This window comes from Melanaphis sacchari, unplaced genomic scaffold (assembly GCF_002803265.2).
Source record: "Melanaphis sacchari strain LSU unplaced genomic scaffold, SCAv2.0 Contig570_pilon_pilon, whole genome shotgun sequence".
In the NCBI taxonomy this organism is placed as follows: Eukaryota; Metazoa; Arthropoda; class Insecta; order Hemiptera; family Aphididae; genus Melanaphis; species Melanaphis sacchari.
The window spans coordinates 38,454-56,724 of NW_020271400.1; the positions used below are offsets into that span (position 1 = coordinate 38,454).

The 18,271-nt window shown below is 25.9% G+C and overlaps 4 protein-coding genes across 5 annotated transcripts in view; 2 read left to right on the forward strand and 2 right to left on the reverse strand.

Moving 5' to 3' along the window:
- The window catches only part of LOC112599948 (neurogenic locus notch homolog protein 1-like), a gene marked incomplete in the record, with an annotated part of 9,951 nt that extends 9,646 nt beyond the window's left edge, over positions 1-305 (forward strand). The window contains 1 exon segment of the mRNA XM_025347079.1: positions 1-305.
- A 673-nt stretch (positions 306-978) lies between these two features.
- LOC112599952 (general odorant-binding protein 19d) lies at positions 979-3,022 on the reverse strand. Its single transcript, XM_025347084.1, has 6 exons — positions 2,929-3,022; positions 2,453-2,546; positions 2,162-2,247; positions 1,413-1,530; positions 1,276-1,340; positions 979-1,172 (listed from the first exon to the last, which is right to left on the reverse strand). Exons 1-6 carry the CDS (start codon positions 2,986-2,988, stop codon positions 1,077-1,079), a joined length of 519 nt encoding a protein of 172 aa, XP_025202869.1. The 5' UTR covers positions 2,989-3,022; the 3' UTR covers positions 979-1,076.
- Positions 3,023-4,877: 1,855 nt separating this feature from the next.
- Positions 4,878-10,055, forward strand: LOC112599953 (putative leucine-rich repeat-containing protein DDB_G0290503). The gene is made up of 11 exons (XM_025347085.1): positions 4,878-4,954; positions 5,017-5,095; positions 5,254-5,370; positions 5,450-5,491; positions 5,631-5,853; positions 6,776-6,859; positions 7,130-7,294; positions 7,365-7,507; positions 7,746-7,969; positions 9,388-9,477; positions 9,705-10,055. Exons 1-11 carry the CDS (start codon positions 4,878-4,880, stop codon positions 9,961-9,963), a joined length of 1,503 nt encoding a protein of 500 aa, XP_025202870.1. The 3' UTR covers positions 9,964-10,055.
- LOC112599951 (aminomethyltransferase, mitochondrial) lies at positions 9,968-13,509 on the reverse strand. 2 transcript variants are annotated; one of them, XM_025347081.1, is made up of 6 exons: positions 13,309-13,509; positions 12,919-13,164; positions 12,054-12,214; positions 10,809-11,137; positions 10,604-10,686; positions 9,968-10,402 (listed from the first exon to the last, which is right to left on the reverse strand). In XM_025347081.1, exons 1-6 carry the CDS (start codon positions 13,388-13,390, stop codon positions 10,056-10,058), a joined length of 1,248 nt encoding a protein of 415 aa, XP_025202866.1. In that variant the 5' UTR covers positions 13,391-13,509; the 3' UTR covers positions 9,968-10,055. The 2 variants fall into 2 exon arrangements, with proteins under 2 accessions (XP_025202866.1, XP_025202867.1); XM_025347082.1 differs by having other exon boundaries at positions 13,336-13,507.
- Between the last annotated feature and the right edge of the window lie 4,762 nt (positions 13,510-18,271).

Here is an 18,271-nt window from a genome sequence, read left to right on the forward strand (position 1 = left end):
GCGCGTTTCCGGTCGCCCCCCCCCCCCGCGGGATGTTTAGACGTCCGCGGAAACGACCGTTGGTGCGTGCGAAATGTAATTTTTGTCGGTTCGGGTGTTTTATTATTCTAATCGTTATATTTTACGTTTTGTTGCCGTGACGTGAAAACTTTACGGTTTAAGCTCGACCTTACGCGATAGGTATAAGTCAAACGCGCTGTACGCCCACACGAAGTTTATATTATAACGGCACATGTGGTAGACATTTTTTTTTTTTTTGATTTTTCGAATATTATATTATTATCGTTACCATTTTTTATTCTTTTTTAAATATATAATTTATTTTTATTTTATAGATCGTATTGTCTTGTTTTTCCTTTTTGTCCCCCGTAGATTACCTACGTACAATGTGTACGACACGTAATACAATCGGTATTAAATAAAAATCTACATTACACGTGACAAATATTAAAATGCGTTGACGAACAAATTATAATATGGTAAATAATTATTGTTAACCAGAGTTACGAACATTTCAAGGAACTTACAATAGTATGAAAGACAATCTGGTTAAACATAATCTATTTATTTTTAATTATTTTTTGATTTTGAGAAATTATAATATGTTTCTTTTGTCAATAATCAAAAATAATGATGAAGAATATTAATTGTATAGAATACCCTTAAAAATTACTAACTATCTATAATCTTTGTACACAACACTCTATAATATGTAGCAAGGAATTTTCAAGATCGTGTTTCAAAAATATTATTTATTATTTTATGTGATTAGATCAAACTTGATGAGACAATTTATAAACATTAAAATATTATATAGTAAGTATAAAAAAAGTTAATTAGTTAAGTATGAGTTATATTCCATGAATTTGAATATTGCACTGCGAATGAAGTATATATTATATAATATAATCATTATTTAAATATGCTACATAATATAATTATTATTTATTTATTATATTAGAACCATACACCGTGATTTAAAATCATTTAATCTAAGTAAATAAATAGATAAAATTTAATCATTGTAAACAATATCATATTTAAAACAATTATGTTTAGTGACTATAATAATGTGGTTAAGTGGTTGAGAGACGTACAGGCTGTTTTGTCTGAGTAACAGGTCGTCGGCGATCAGCTGATGTAGAATTGTTTTCTTTATTTTTAACTGCAAACTGAAACAACAATTAAAAAAAAAAATAATGTTACCATATTTGCATTAATATACTTTTACTGAAAAAAACTGTTCTAATTTTTTTTTTTTTTTTTTTATCATACTTCATTCTTGTGAGCATAAATACATTTCGTGAATTTAAAGGCTTTTTCACACTGATCATTATCAACTAATAACATACAAATACACTTAATTATTATTTATGTAATTTAAAATCTGAATATGTTTCATATGTACATGCCTTGTTTTTCGCATATTGCTATAGCTCTTTTCATATTAGTTGGAACTTCACTATTGATATTGGGTTTTGCCATCAATTGCTCCAATTCCTTATCATTGTAACCTCCATTCTTAGAAGTCTGAATGAAAAATACATTTTTTTAACAAAAACAACAATTTTAATTAAATTACAAATAATACCGATGGTATTTAAAATTAATATAAAAACATTCGTTAGTCATAAATTATAAATTTACATATTTTTTAACTAGTTTAATATGATTTTAATGACAATGTTAAAAAAATTATTTTACTGAATTTGATAATGATGATTAAAATATATGTTTTTAGGCATTCAATTATTACCGAATTCAAATTTGAGTAACACAGCGGAAACTTTATTAATTAAGCTCCGAAATTAATGTCGTAAAGCTTGAAAAATAAGAAGCGTTTGTATGGTTAATAGCTAATAATGTTTATACCTGTATGTAGGCATGTAGCCATATAAGAATCTATACAACATTTTGTAAAAATGTGTTTTTAATATATCATACTAATATAATTAAATAAAATAATAAATATTTTACTTAATACGATCTAATCTATCTCTTAGAAATTTGAAGGTTCCAATAAATATTTAAATATCAAATGGGAAAAAATCAAAACGAATTCATAATTTAAATCTCGTATGATAAATATTAAATATATAGTCAAAATATTATAGTAAAACATTATAAACTAGTAAGTAATAATAATAATAATTTAACAAACCACATTAAATCGCAACAACATGCAAGCGACATAACATTTTGCTCTTCGGTCATCTATATTTAAAGTATAAATTCCCAATACTCTTTCTAAACATAATACAAATTTATTATATAATAGTTAAGTAATAAATTAGAATTTTTAATGGTGTTTTAACACATTTGTAAGTATCCGCGTATTAAATATTTGTAGTTTGCGAATAAGGTAAAAATCAAAATGTAGGTACAATATAAATCACACTACATAGAAACAAACATATATTACTGTAAACTTAATTCACCTAAATATATTTACCTGGAGTGACGCGATGTTCTTTCAAGCATTCTCGTGAAATATTTCCAAATAATCTATTAAATTTTGGTTGAGATCTTTTTGTCGTTTGTTGACCCTGAAAAAAAAATTAACAATCAAAATAAAAATAAAAATATAATAATTTTTATTGTACTATACTCTTTATAATTTTAAAATGAAATTCATAATACTTTTAAATTCGTTGATGACATTTTAATTTTTATAATGCGTACTGAAAATTATGATACGATTTTTAGCCCTATTTCATTTTTTTAATTTTTGAGCTTTAACTGTCAATAGTACAATTAAACTCATAATTATAGAATATAGTATAAGCACTGTGTAGCGTCTAATTATCAGTTTTAAATGAGACAAACAATGAATAATAAAAGTAAAAATAATATAACTATTTATTGGTATTTAAAATTATAGAAAATGTTAAAGCTAATTATAAAAATATAATAGAGTTTTATATTAACCTTTAAATTACATATTAATGTAATGAAAACAGTTAATACGATTAAGCAACAAATCTTCATTTTTTAATTTTATTATAAAACACCACACTGCAAGTATATATGATTAAAACATACAGAGTATAATGACTCGATTTTTCAGTTTTTTCTATCAATTTTTCGTATTTGTGTGAACTGTCAGATACTTATCTATTTAATAATTTCCGTTCTATAATATTATATACGTATATGTAATTGATGTTATAAAAATAACATTTCCAACATATGAACCAATTTAAAATAAATAGCCCCGGATGTCGGGAAGTTACATATTCGCTTTTGTGAAATTTATGAAAAAATAACCCACACACACACTACCTTGATGAACTCATTATTCAATACCAAGTTTTTATTTTATATTATTATAATATTTTTTGATACTCTTGGTATATTTTGAATATAATTATGAATGTATTATTAGTTGTTTATATTCAAAAGTACAAGTTAGATATCTACAAATAATAATAAAAAAATAAATATATTAATTTTTTGAAATGATTTGTGATTTTATTATTGTTATTTTGTATTAAAAGTACTTATTATTTTTAGTTTGTCTTACTGACGTTAAAATAAAAACTTAATAAAATACGATTTAATAAAGATAACAAATGAATATAATATATAAACTCTCCTAATAGTAAGCTCTTAAATATCAATTTATTACATACATTTTATTTTTATTTATATTCTATAATGATAATATTTCTCAATTTAATAATAACTATAATTTTATTATTACAGATAAAAAAAAAAATATATCACCTTTTCCCGCGCCTCAAAAAAAAAAAGTTTGTTTAAACCTGTGCGACTCTCTGGACATCATGGTTTCATGATTTCTAAAAAAATGGCTCTTTCCTATGAAAAGGTTCCCAACGCCTAGTATAGGAGATATTTAAGCCCTCTTGGATTTGTAATAACTTAAATTATAAATTAAAATCGTATTATTATTATTATTTAATGTTTACAATAATATATACATACAAATTTAAAAAAAAAAAAGTCGATCTATAAATTTTAATAAATAATAGAAAAATAACAACATAGATTTTATTTTGTTGTTACAACATAGATGATAAATCAATTTCTTTTTCTTTGAGCCTATTACCACAGTCAAGATCTATAATAAAATAAAAAAAAACCATTAAATAAATAAAACGTATCTTTAAACTTAATCTTATAAGTTATATTATTATTATATGAACGTATCTACAAATTAAAAAAAAAGTATTGTTTATTTTTTGATCTGAATAATTTATAATTTTTTGCATTATGAATTTTTTTTTATTTTTGGTATGAGAGTTTTTATTTATTTTACAAGAGCTTATATAATTCTTTAAAACTCCCTTACAAAGAGCGTTAATTTTGGTTTTGGTATTTTTTTTCACGTTATTACGTACTAATAGTTTTTAAATAATTGTATAATATAATATATCATACACTCTTATAACTTGCGATTTATATGGTTTTATGATACAAGTGGGATTCACAGTAAACATGGATACAACTTCTCGGTCTAACGGGTTTCACGAAACAGCTGTAATACGAGTATGAACACATCTTTCAATCTTGAAGGGTTCAAAAATCGTGCGACATGTTACCATGGATACAGTGCAACGTACTATATACAAACGAATACTGTAACTAAACATAAATTAACTGATACTAGTGTATTGAGATCCTACTATCCTAGCTGTACTATCACTATTAATTGTTTTGAATTTTGATCATTATCATATTATATCAACTAACTTACATGACTATGATTATACTCGTACACTTTAATAGTTTATAAAACAAAATAAAATATACAACCGTTAATTTATTGATTTGTTTTTTTGTTTTTTTGTTGTTTTTTTATTATTATTATTAATTTATTAATTATTATTGTTTGATAAGTTACTGTCCTATACATAATGTCTACACCAGAAGATATCAAAAACTCTCTGGAGGAAAATATAAATCCAGAAGAAAAATCTGACACGATCGAAAAGTTTGACAAAATCTGAGAAGTTGCAACTAATTATTTTTAATTTAAATTTAATTTTTATACAGTGACTTGCCATTGGAAAAACTATTAAAATTATCAAAATCATTCAAGACTGGCGTCGATGAAAATTTGAATAAATTTAAGGTGACTGCAATTATTAATTATTAAATTATACACATTATGATTATGTTTATTGAGATCATTCATTCAATCTTGTACATTTTTTTTTTTTTTTTTTTTTTTTTTTTTTTTTTTATTTAAAAATTTTTTTTTTTTTTTTTTTTTTTTTTTTGATTTATTAGAATGAAAAAATGTCTATGATTAACGAAATGTCTAGTATGAATTGTACACTAATACCAAATGAAAAACATATCGAAATAAATGAATCTAAAAAGCGATCACTGGATAAACCCAATAAGGTTTGTGAATTCTTGTTGTATTTATAATAATGTATAATAATAGTAAACATATCTTAATTTTAATGAACTTTTAATTTAGGAGGATTCCGAAGATTTGATATTGGGAGAAAACTATAAAACGGTTAGAGTTTTAGAACAAGAATTGAAAAATGTATTAGATTCATTTGATATTCAACGCAATAAAAACGAAATAAAACAATATCTGCAGGTTAGCAGAAGTCATAATAAATTATCATAAAGTATTTTAAAAATATTTTTAGGAAAAAGAAAACGATGGTATGTGTACACCGCCTGTAGAAAATAAAACCAGTGAACTGCAAAGTATAAACTTTGATCAAACTAGCAATGAAAAAATGAATTATCTTAAGAAGGCCCTCGAAGTAGAAAACAAATGCCAATATTGGATGGATAAATATGATGAACTACACGATAAATATTTACTACTGGAATCCAAACGTGTTCACATCGAAAAAGAAAATTGTAGTAAGAAACAATGCGATCCTTGATTACAGATTATACTATTAATTTTTTATGCTCATGAAATTTTTTTAGTGAATAGTCAAATAACATTAATTAATCATATATGGGTTTAGTAATATATTGTACTAGATCAATATCAAATATAGAGGACATATTTAAATTCAAATAATATTAATTCAACTTTTAAATTTGTATTTTTTAAATTTAAATAAAAATTTAATATTCAAATAAAACAAAATATATTATTTATGGATCACTAATTTTATATATTTTTATTTTTTTAGCAACGAAATAATAATTTATAATTTTATCCATAACTTTTATTTTTAAATAAAGTCTTGTATACTGTGGTAATATCAGTAGTGTAAAATACATTGGGAGGACGACTTTACCACATCAAAAAGTTTAATTTCTTGTAACTATTTTCTTGAACTTATAATTTATAAAGGGAATAAAAATACTGTAATATAAGTGCTAAAAATTTTGTTTTTTGTTTTTTTTTATTTGAAAAAAATGCTTAATTGGTATACGATGTAGATAAATAATTTTATGAAAATGAAAAAATTGTGATAATATTAGTATATAAGTGGTTACATCAGATAGTTTTAAAATTAATTACTTTCGAAAGTATACCTACTCAATCTTGTTGATAAATGGGCCATTTTACTTGGGTTTTATTGTTAATTTATATAACTATAATAGTAATCATTAATTTATTTTAAGCATTTTATAAATGTCTATGATATAATGTTTTATAATTACAGCCTCTACCCTCTAAAAAAAGAATGAAAAATCATGAATATATAACTAATATTTAAATGAGTCGTTTTTTATTTTTTATGTATTTTTTTTTTTTTTTGTAGTTTCTTTAAGCGTGAGGATAGATAGATATATAATATTTAATACTTAGATATACTTATTTTAGATTATCAGATGGAAATTTCAAGAATTAAAATGATTGAAAATGAAAATTCGCGTCTTATCCAAGCAATAGATAAATCGAATCGAGGTAAGTTTAACATAACTTTATAATTCTTAAATAAAATCATTTAAATTAATTTTTTTATAACATAAGTGCTAATATGAATCTGTATTTTTATATTATCATAAACATACGTCACTCACACTATATTATAATATAAAAGTAATATTAATTTAATTTCACTAATATAAATAAATATTGTTCTAATAATATATGTAAGAATATAAAACATTTTTACAAGCGTCTTTTACAATTTTTATCAGTATGTCATAGTAAAATAATACTTACTATAATTAGTTCGTAAGGAATTAGAAATCGCACTAGAATCATGCCATGAAGTTGTTTATAAATATCAAACAGACGTGGAAGTCGCCAGGCATAAAGTTGAAGAAGCAATTAAAATGGTAGAAAAAACCTATTCAGAAAAGGATAAACTTTTAACGGATTTAAAAGAATCAAATGGTTACTATATTTTGTAAAATTTAAAACACATGTATCTTATTAAATAAATTTCCAATCATTTGCATTTCAGAAAAAATTGAAATATTAGAAAATGAGCTATCAAATGTAATACAAGAAGCGGGTAAAAAAGTCAGTTCAGCAGTAGAAAAGGTGAAAACTATGTATAAAGACAAATTACGTGAGGCTAATGTTGAAATTGAGTTCCTACGTACGGTGTGTATTATAAATACCCATTAAACCCTTTTTCTCTTATTATTTAATAGCCATTAGTATTAAACTATGATAGCTCATAAATAATAAAAAAATTACTTAATTAATAAAATTGTCTAATTAATTCAATTATGCGTTAAATAAACTCAAATTCATCAATGTTAGAATACATTTTGGATGTAAATACTTTTAAGATATCTTTGAATTAACAAATTGATTTATAGAACTCTATAAATTCCAGGAAAAACAAATTATGTTAAATAAAAACCAACAGATATCAAGTGAGTATGAAATTATAAATAAGAAGTTTAAATCTATCAATCAGAAGTGCGAGAATGAGTCAGATGTATACTCTAAGAAAGAGACAATATTTGCTCAAAAAGTTAAAGAGTATGAAGTCACAATCGACAATTTAATAGCAGATGTTAAAATTCTAAAAGAAACAAATAAACAACTACAAGAGAGGTGTGTATAAAAACATAATATGTCTAATTAATAGTTAATATTATTTGTACTATTTCAAAAGAACTCGATAACATCTTCATTTTGATTTAAATTTTACGTACTATATATTGTTGCAATAAAAATGTATTAAACTAATATTGAGTAAATGCCAATTGTTTTAATGAACAACTTAAATTTGATTATGACTATGACATCCTAAATATGTAAACATTTGAATCAAAGCCAAAAGAGTTATCAATAATTAAAAATATAAAAAAAAAATTAGTTAAATGTTCAATTACAATACAATACACATTTTTAAAAAATAAAATCTAAATATAACTGATGACTAATTAGTCAGTAATTACTAATTAAGAATCACCATTGGTTTAACAAGTATTAGAATACCGCTCTTAAAATCATTCTAGAAAATTTTGAAATTCAGACATTTTAATATCACTGCGTCTTGCTTAATAATTTTTATAGTATAACATAATAATATATTTGATTATGTCAAACCACCTTATAGTTTTTATATTATTTTTGGCTACTACACTTATATATGTATATAATTAGATAAATATTAATTATCTGATTTTATTTGTCGAATAATATAATATTATTAGTATTTACTTATAAGAAATTGTATTAAAATTTAATATTTAAACAGATACATCCAATATTAATGCTATTTATCGAATTAGATTGCATATTCTATAATTTTTGCAGAAATTGATTTACACATTGATTTTAAAACTGTTTATTTTCACGAAATACTTAGATTCGGGTCTACTATTATTTCATCGTTTGTCATTTGATAATTCTGAAAACTAAATTCATATAAACGTATAAGAAATATTGTTTTTATAAAATAAAAAACTTATTAATGTTTACAGTTATGCGAGAAAAAAAAACTAAGTATGTAATGGAAATAGAATTTTTAAAGGCTACAAAAAAATCACTAGAAAATCATTTAAACAAAGCAATGAATAAAATATCTGAAAACAATGGAATCATTTTGAGAGCATCAGATAGAATGAAAACGTTGGAATTGGAAATTAGTAAACTGTAAGGATAATACTGTGAACTGTTATAAAAATTATTACATTTAAAAAGTTACAAAAACATATTTTTTTTAAGTATGTATGACAAATAACATAAATAAAACAAATTTTAAAAATATACATATTTTTAACATAAGTTTTATACGAGAAATGTTTAAAAAATGTCTCACTACAGTTTTATAATTTAAAAAAAGTTTAAAATCAAAATATAAAATTAATTAAGTATCAATTATTCTAACTCACGTAAACACGTTTAATGATTCATAAAGATATTTATGATTTCCAAGTAATACCTTTAAAATTACTAAACAATTTGTGCACATGATAAAATATTTATATTCTAAAATAAAATTTTAAAAAATCATATCTTTTTAGGAAACGACCAGAAAACAATTTGGAACAAAAAGAAATGCAAATTAACGAACTTATTAAACACGTGGACGCACAAAAACAAATGATAGAGATGTAAGTTAAATTATATTAACACTTTAATTAACTATTTTTGAAGGGATTTAATACTAGTTTTACTAATTATTATTAATTTTTTTGAATAGTGAAAACCATTTGTAGTTATTGTTTATTATTAATAAACATAGTTAAAATAACTTGGTAGTTGTATGGCTAACTGTATTAATTATTAATTAATATTTTATTTCAAACTAAATTTATTTAAATCATAAACAAAATTAAAGGTGGAGAAAAGAAATGTACAATATTATAAAAGCATTCAAACACAAAATCAACGAACTAAAACATCGCAGCAGTAAACTTTATAAGAAAAATAGAAAATTAAGACGAATAATAGATAATTCAAAACCTCATTATTCGATTATAAAAAAAAAACTATTGCTCAATAGAAGGAGGAATAAAAAGTATGAGAAATATTTAATAATACAATCTATAAAGATACGTTTATTATCCACTAAAATTTTATATTGCTTTTTTTTTTAGATCAAATATTTCTTCAATTTCAACGTCAACGTAATCCACTGTGATAGATAATGATCGAATATATTATTATAAATCAAATATTAAACTGTTTATTATTTGGGTTTTGAATAATAGTTTGATTTCACAAATGGCATTTTCGTGACGACCATAGGTATCTTCTGTCCTCGGACCTCCGCTTGTATCTCAGTTCCGTTTTTGGCAAATTTACTGTCTACATAGCCCATGGCTATGTTCTGGGATAATGTCGGGGACGGGCATCCGCTAGTCACTGAACCGATTTTTTCACCGTCCACTACGTTAAATAAGACTGCTCCGCCCCTGACCGGAGCACCGTGAGCTTTTTGAACGAGGCCGACTCTCTTACGTTGCGCACCGTCGCTCAGTTGTTTCAAAATCACAGAAGCGCCGGGAAACCGTCGTTCGTCTCTTCTCTTACGACCTGAGAGGAAATAAATAACGAACATTTTACATTTTTAAAAACAAAACACATTATATATTACACTCTGCAATGCAACATTCCAAACGATGTAGGACAGGGCAGGAATATTGGTAGGGAAAACCATAAACGAGGGGTACAGATATTATAATATTATACAAGTTATGGAGGTATAATAATATATATTACACTTTTTATACATACTTATGGTCCACATCAACGCAGCTTCGACCGGCGTCGTTTCAATACTTATATCTGCTCCGTGCAAACACATACCGGCTTCCAATCTGCAAACGAAAATTGAATTATCATTTACATGATATTATTAGACGATCGTGGCGCGACGGCGACGAGATCAATAATAGTTATATAGCAAAATAGAGCAGATTGAGTCGGTCAGTTACTGTGCCTCAGAGTGTCCCTGGCGCCCAGCCCGGCCAATTTCACGTCGTCGTGGGCGACCAACGACTCAGCAATAGCTTCGACCCGATCGGAGGGCACGGATATTTCGAAACCGTCTTCGCCGGTGTAACCGCACCGGTTGACTCGGCAGTCCGGCACGCCGCAGACCGTAGCTGTAATGGAGTCCATGAAGTATAGCTTCGATAGATCGGTGGATTTGTCTACAACTGACTGAAGCACGTCCGCGGAACGGGGTCCTTGCAAGGCCAACAGCGACTGCTCATCGCTGTCCAAAAACTCCAAGCTCACGTCTTGACCGCTCGATTTGAAAGCGGACTGAAAACCCATCGGGAAGACATGAGACGGCGGTATTTAAAAGAGAAAAACTCGGAATGTGTTGATTGAGGAGATATTGTGAAAAGAGTTAAAACTAGTGAAAAACAGTGTCGAAATTTCTGAGCAGAGCTGATTTATCAATGATGTGTGTTCTTTTTTTGCCCGTCACCACTCCTTGGAGTCTTTGAATATGATTTTTGGTAGAAAATTGGATTTTATTGGTCTATTTCATCAAAATTTATAATTCTCAAACGCCTAATGAAATAATCAGGAAGAACAAGAAAAAAAATATAAGAAAACAACAACTATTAAGCGAAACAAATTTTCGACAAAACGATGTATGGTCTTTTGTTGAAATTCAAAAATGAATAAAGACAATAGACACTTAAATATTTCCCAAATATTTATATACATTTGATTCTTTTGGACTTTTTTTAGTTTATTTTCGATTTATGTTGAATAAAAATTTTGTTTTTGGTTAAAAAAAATACGTGCAAATATAACACTGTTATTATTTTAGAACCTTTTCTTTATAAGTTGAACTTTCAATATAAAAAAATACTAAAAATATAAATAGTTATAATTCCTTTATATCCGTTCAAATTTCAAATTTTTAAAAAATTTGTCAAAATCACTAATATATGGAGATTTAATAATTTAAATTCGCACAAATTTTAAAAATAATACTTATCAATAACTACTAAATTTAGAATTAATACTTGTGTTAAATTAGGCTTAAAAATTTAACACAAGGTTTCTCACATGTTTTTATGCTAAAAATGAAAATTTGTTACTGCTACTGCATACAATGATTTTCATTTGGAACAAATTTTTACCTACTTACCTACTCAATTTGTTTTACAATATTAAAAAAAAAAAAATTATACAATATATATTAGAATTAGATGATACTCACCAATTCTTCGGTTAACATTCGCATGTCCTGTTCCTTGCAACCAGCATTAGTCACCATGTACAAATAGTTTCCATCGGTTTTCGTTATGATCAAATCGTCCAGTATACCACCAGTCTGGTCGTCTATGAACAAACTCAGTGCACTTTTCCCCGTCCCCAAATCTAGACAACAAATTGTATCGATACAAATACATAGTCAATATTATCACCATCACATGCGCAATTATTATTTAGAGTAAATAATGGTGGGATTTAGGTACGTCCATATATTTTAGTATTATTAATATGTCCATAAAACTTGATAGCAATGTAGGAAATAATTGGTAGTAACCTGTAGGGTTTTTTTTTTAGCTATAAATGACGAGTAATCCCCTTATGAATTTTAATTCTTTTATAAATTAATTATTAATTATTTATTTTTTTTTTTTTTTGTGATTATTGATTAATTATTGAGTATTACTAATTAATAATCATATAACCTATGATATGTGATACCTAATAGCGATAACTAATAAAACGTATCTTAAAATTAGTCTCAACGTTTTCAACATTTATTTTTTTTATAATAAATGATAATTTAAGTAGTAGTCAAATATTTCAAATTTTACGATTAATATTCGTTGAATAAACCGTAATTATTTTAAGTTTAAATTACTTTTAATGTTTTCAAAATGTAACTAATATCGCTCATAAAAAATTTAAGTGGCTTTATGTTGAACTTGTTTTTGATTTCCAATAAAAAAAAAAACTAAATAAGAAATGTTGTGTTAAATCTTCTAGCCTTAGGTATTAAGCAAAGCTTTAGCTCACTCAGCCATAGCGTAACAATTTTGTGGAAGAGACAGTTTTTGTTTTTTTGTACTTACTCTGTACGTCCGTAACGCAAATCCGTTCCATGAACTGCTCTCTATGTTTGCCATGAATTTTCGTCTGCAACATATGTGACACGTCGAATAAAGAACACTGCCGACGTGTATGCAGATGCGAGGATGCTATGCTATCGGCATATTTGACTGCCATCATATAGCCGGCGAACGGTACCATTTTACCTCCATGACGGACGTGAAACTCGTGCAATCTAGTTTTTCTCGCATCGTTTGCGTATGATCGCGCTAAAAAGAAAATCAATTACAGGATTTCATGTACTTACACGCAGGTCGTGTCCACTTATCTCCAAAGTACATATAAGTAATGTATTATTATATTTTGTGATATCATAAGACATATTATATATTTAATATGTTTTATGTAAATACCTGCCAAGGTGTTCCTCTCACACTCACCTGGTGATCGTAGTTTGAAAAATATTAGTCTGGAATTCAGTTTAAACAGTGACATGGCTATCTATATGTTCAGTCTTTATACGATTGAACAAAACAAACATAATAAATGGACCTATAATGTTTTCAATCGATCAACGTTGATTACTCTATACACATGATTACATGAATATGATTCAGTAATAATCTATAATGGCATAATATACATACATTTTATCTTTCAAACTATAGGTGTTTAATGTTAACAATTTTTAATGTATAGCAATTTTTATCAATAAATATAATAGTAGAATTGATAGATACTATTTTAAATAAATGTATATGGTATGTCAAAGTTCAAAAATGTTGATAACTACATAGAAAAGAACAGTATACACACCTATTTAAATAATTTAATACACAAATAGTAGGTCTTGGGAGTAGACCAGAATATTAATAAGAAATAGTATTACGTATTATCATAAATTGTGATAGGTAATCAATAACTAATAAGTATTTAACTAATTTGAATCGATATAATAAAACTAAAAATAATCTAAAAATTTAACTATTTAACTTTGTGTATTAAGGATAATAGATACTTGTAAGTTATAATGAGTTTAGAATATATTATGAGTTCTATAGTTACATATAAATGTTTTTAATTAATATTAATCTATAAAAATTTATAATTTATAAAAATGGTCTGAGTAGAAAAATCATTTATCGAATATAACATATACTTGATTTTTGCTCTTAATTTAGGTAAGGACTTTAAACAATAATCTTAAATTGTGAAGCCAACAAAAAAAATATTCATAAAACTTCAGAGTTTAATAAAACCATTCTAATAATATAAAAATAATATCACTTAAATAAAAAAAAACATAAATTTTTTTAGGTAAATAAATTGTTATTTGCTTACAAACTAAAAATGTCAAATAGCTGCTTAAATATCATTTTCTACATGAATAATATTTGTTAATCATTTTTAAACATAGCCCAACAATTTAGAGATGAAATTAGTTGATTCCTAATAGCTGATAAAGAGTTGGAACATAATCATCGTACTGGGCCAGGTAAAAATTACCAGCCACAGGTGTTCCTAAATTGTACTTTTAATTTTAAGAATAATATTCATTATTGACAAATATTTATTATTATAAGTATCATTAATTTAAAACTTGACGTTATTTACAATATTGTTTACTTATTTCATTTTTATTATTATTGACAATTTATTTTATAATATTATTTTTTTTATTAGTATTCTTGATTTAGAACAGTAAATATTTTAAACGGGACTTAATTTACTGCTTTCATTTTTTTAGGTGGAATCCAGTTTACCTGAAAATTATAAAATAGGACTCAATTTATCGGACGTATCCGAGTTGGGTCCAAGATAACATTTATGATAAAGGTAAACAACTAATTGGGTCCGTCTATAAAAATGATAACATACTAATTGGGTCCGATTATAAAAACGATAACATACTAATTGGGTCCGATTGAAAAAACTGTAACTTACAATTATTGATATATGATATTGTCAAAAATAATGAAATTAACCCATATATGTATAAAAATATATAGCCAATATTCACTCAATAGCAGTATTCCAGATGTTAAATATTATACAATGTCAGTATAACTTGCTATTCCAATCCAGCTGTACACTTGAACCTACTTTCTGTTAAAATGGAAAATTTTAAATTAATGTTTAGTGAAAAAGGAAAACGCGTGTACGTTACACCTGACGGATTTAAATTTTCATTTCACAAGACTCTATCAAACGATGTTGAACGATGGCGCTGCGTACAAAGATCTTGTAAGTGTTTTTTTAAATATAAAAATAATGTATTGATCGACGAGTCATTATCACATAATCACGCATGTACTGAAGAAAGCATACTACTTAGACAAGCGATTAGTAATAGTGCCAAAAGAAAAGGCTTAGAAGATATTTGCGAAAGGCCTTCTAAAATATTGCAACGTGAATTAAAAAATGATGATCTCAATTTAACGCATAATGATTGTAATCTAATTCGAAAAAATATTTATAATGCTAGAAAAGCTATACAACCAAAAATTCCGAAAAATATTGACGATGTTCATAATGTTCTAAATGATTTAAAACTAACAACGAATCGAGATGAGCAATTTTTATTAGTTAATGATAAAGTTAGTAATATTATAATTTTCTCCACAGTAGAAAACTTAAAATTATTATGCTCGAAAAATATTATTTATGTAGATGGAACATTCAAAAGTGTCCCGAAGATGTTTACTCAAATGTTTACAATCCACACAATGCATAACAACCTTTACATTCCTTTAATTTTTTGCTTACTCAAAGATAAAAACACTCAAACATATGCACAAATTTTTCAGTTATTAGTCGACGAATGTATTAAGATTAATTTAATTTTTAAACCAGAATTCATATATGCAGATTTCGAGAACGCAATTCATTTAGGTGCTCTTTCCACATGGCCAGAAATTAATATTAAAGGCTGTCGGTTTCACATTGCACAAAGTTGGTGGAGAAAAATACAAACTTTAGGACTTAGTAATGAATATAAACAAGATTCTGAACAAGGTAAATACTTGAAATATTTTTTTGGATTACCATTCTTAAAGCCTGAGGAAGTTGCGGATTGTTTTATAGAAGATCTAATGTCTATTCAGCCAAGTGATCAACGAATACAAGAATTTACAGATTATATATTAAATAACTATATTGACTCAGAAGCAATTTTCCCCCCTAATATTTGGGCAGACTTCAAATCATCAACAATGAGAACGACAAATGCCTGTGAGTCTTTCCACGCTCATTTCAATTCAAAATTCTATTAAGCAAAGCCTAACTTATATCAATTTATCGAAGTCTTGAAAACTGTACAAATCGATAATTACATAAAAATTAGAAGTGGGCAGAACAAAAGGAAAATTATATTATTAAAAGAAAATTTTATTGAAGAAAAAATGATGGAAAAAATGTTGAATAAAATAAATCGTTTTGAATTCGTAAAAGCTCTTTCGTTTAAATTTTTACCAACTATATGAATATTATAAAATTTTTTAACATTTTATACTTTATAACTACTAATATTAACATTTTAACATTTTTTGTATTATTGTAAAAAAAATATTTTTAATCATACCTGTGTTCTAATTTATAGATCACTGACAGTCCTAAGTCTGTAAAAATGAGAAGGAAAATGTTTTTTTGCTAGGACCCAACTAGTGTAACACCCAAAAAAATCCCGGACCCAACTAGTGTGGTACCTAAAAACCACCGGGACCTAACTAGGTTAAATAAGGGTATTTCGGACCCAACTAGTAAACGCCGAATTTATCAAACCCGATACCTACGCCCCTTTTCTAATAAGTAGGCATACAACAGATCATCAGTCATCTTTAACAAATCGCTAATATATCTGGATGTTACCTTAGACTCCAACTTCCAAATACCTATAAATAATATACTAATAATATACTAAGTATATAACATAGGTATTAACACGGTGTTCTACTCAATTTAATATCGATTACAACAATACAAAATTTGTAAAATACAGCACATCTCAATATTTTGTTAATTTTCTATCAAACGTTGTACGCGTCAACACACATGTAATAACGGTATACGCTAGATTTTTATAGTATGATGAATAAAAAGACTTAATGACGTCATTAATTTATTGGTAAAAAATAAAAATCAATGTACAGTACCTACAAAGTTTAGTATACATTTTGTATACATTATGATGTTAATATTATTTTATATTACAAATTACAAAAATGTATTGCAAGTTTCCTCACCACCTTAGCCACATAATGAAAATCGATTTTATATCAACCTTAATGTTGCATGAGGTATTGCATGTGGCGCGTTTTTTTTAGTGTGGTTTCCCCGAGTATAAACTTTAGGCCTAATCCACACAGAGGATAATGGGTGAATACACTGCCAAACAGCTATAATGAGGAAAACTGTCACGATTTATCGTGTAATGCATATTTTAAGCTGAAATTATAATGGCTATAGTAAATTTTTGATTTAACAAAATAGTATTTCTTATGTGACCGAAAATCTCCCATTATCCTCATTAACAATGCTGAATTCAAGACGTATATGATATTAATGATGATCCAATAGATGCGATACTCTACAATTAAAATATTATATATTAATATTGTGAAATGATTTCGTTCATATTGATACATTTTTGTCAACTGAATTCAACAATGTTCACATACACCTGAAAATAAATATAATTAATGCCTACATATCCATTAATATTATTATACTGTATACACTATTAAAGCGAATAGTTTTAATTTAAATAAGATTATACAAATTATTTCTTAAATTATACTTAGGTACCTGATTACTGCCGCTTTTGTTTTAATAACCATGTAACAGAAAATAAACATATTTTTCACGTAACATTATATCTATTATACATACGTCTAAAATCTTAATCTGTGCGCGTAACTTATTTTACATAATATTCCAATTGCCTACAAACAGCTCCGAGTTGATCCAAGCAACTTGGAACAGTTTTGCTCTTCTAGTGTGTGCCCGGCCTTATATGTTCTTTTTGAATACCAATGCTAGCTAAAGTGATGTAGATAATATTAGAAAATATAAAGACACAATAATACTCGATGTCTGTTTGCATAGTACTCTTGAAAAATTATTCACTAAAAATAAACATTTAAAATTAAAATTAAGTTTTGTGAAACTAAACTACTACTGAAAAAAAAAACTAAGAATGAAAAAAATTAACAAATAAATAATTGAAGAATAAAAATAATATAAACCATGAGTTTGTGTTCAAATAACTTTACTGACAGACGATAAACATTAGGTTTAAATATTATTATATAATATGTGTTATTCTAATTAGCCAGCACAGTGTTATGATTTAACTGATCATTGATTTCTAGCCAACAT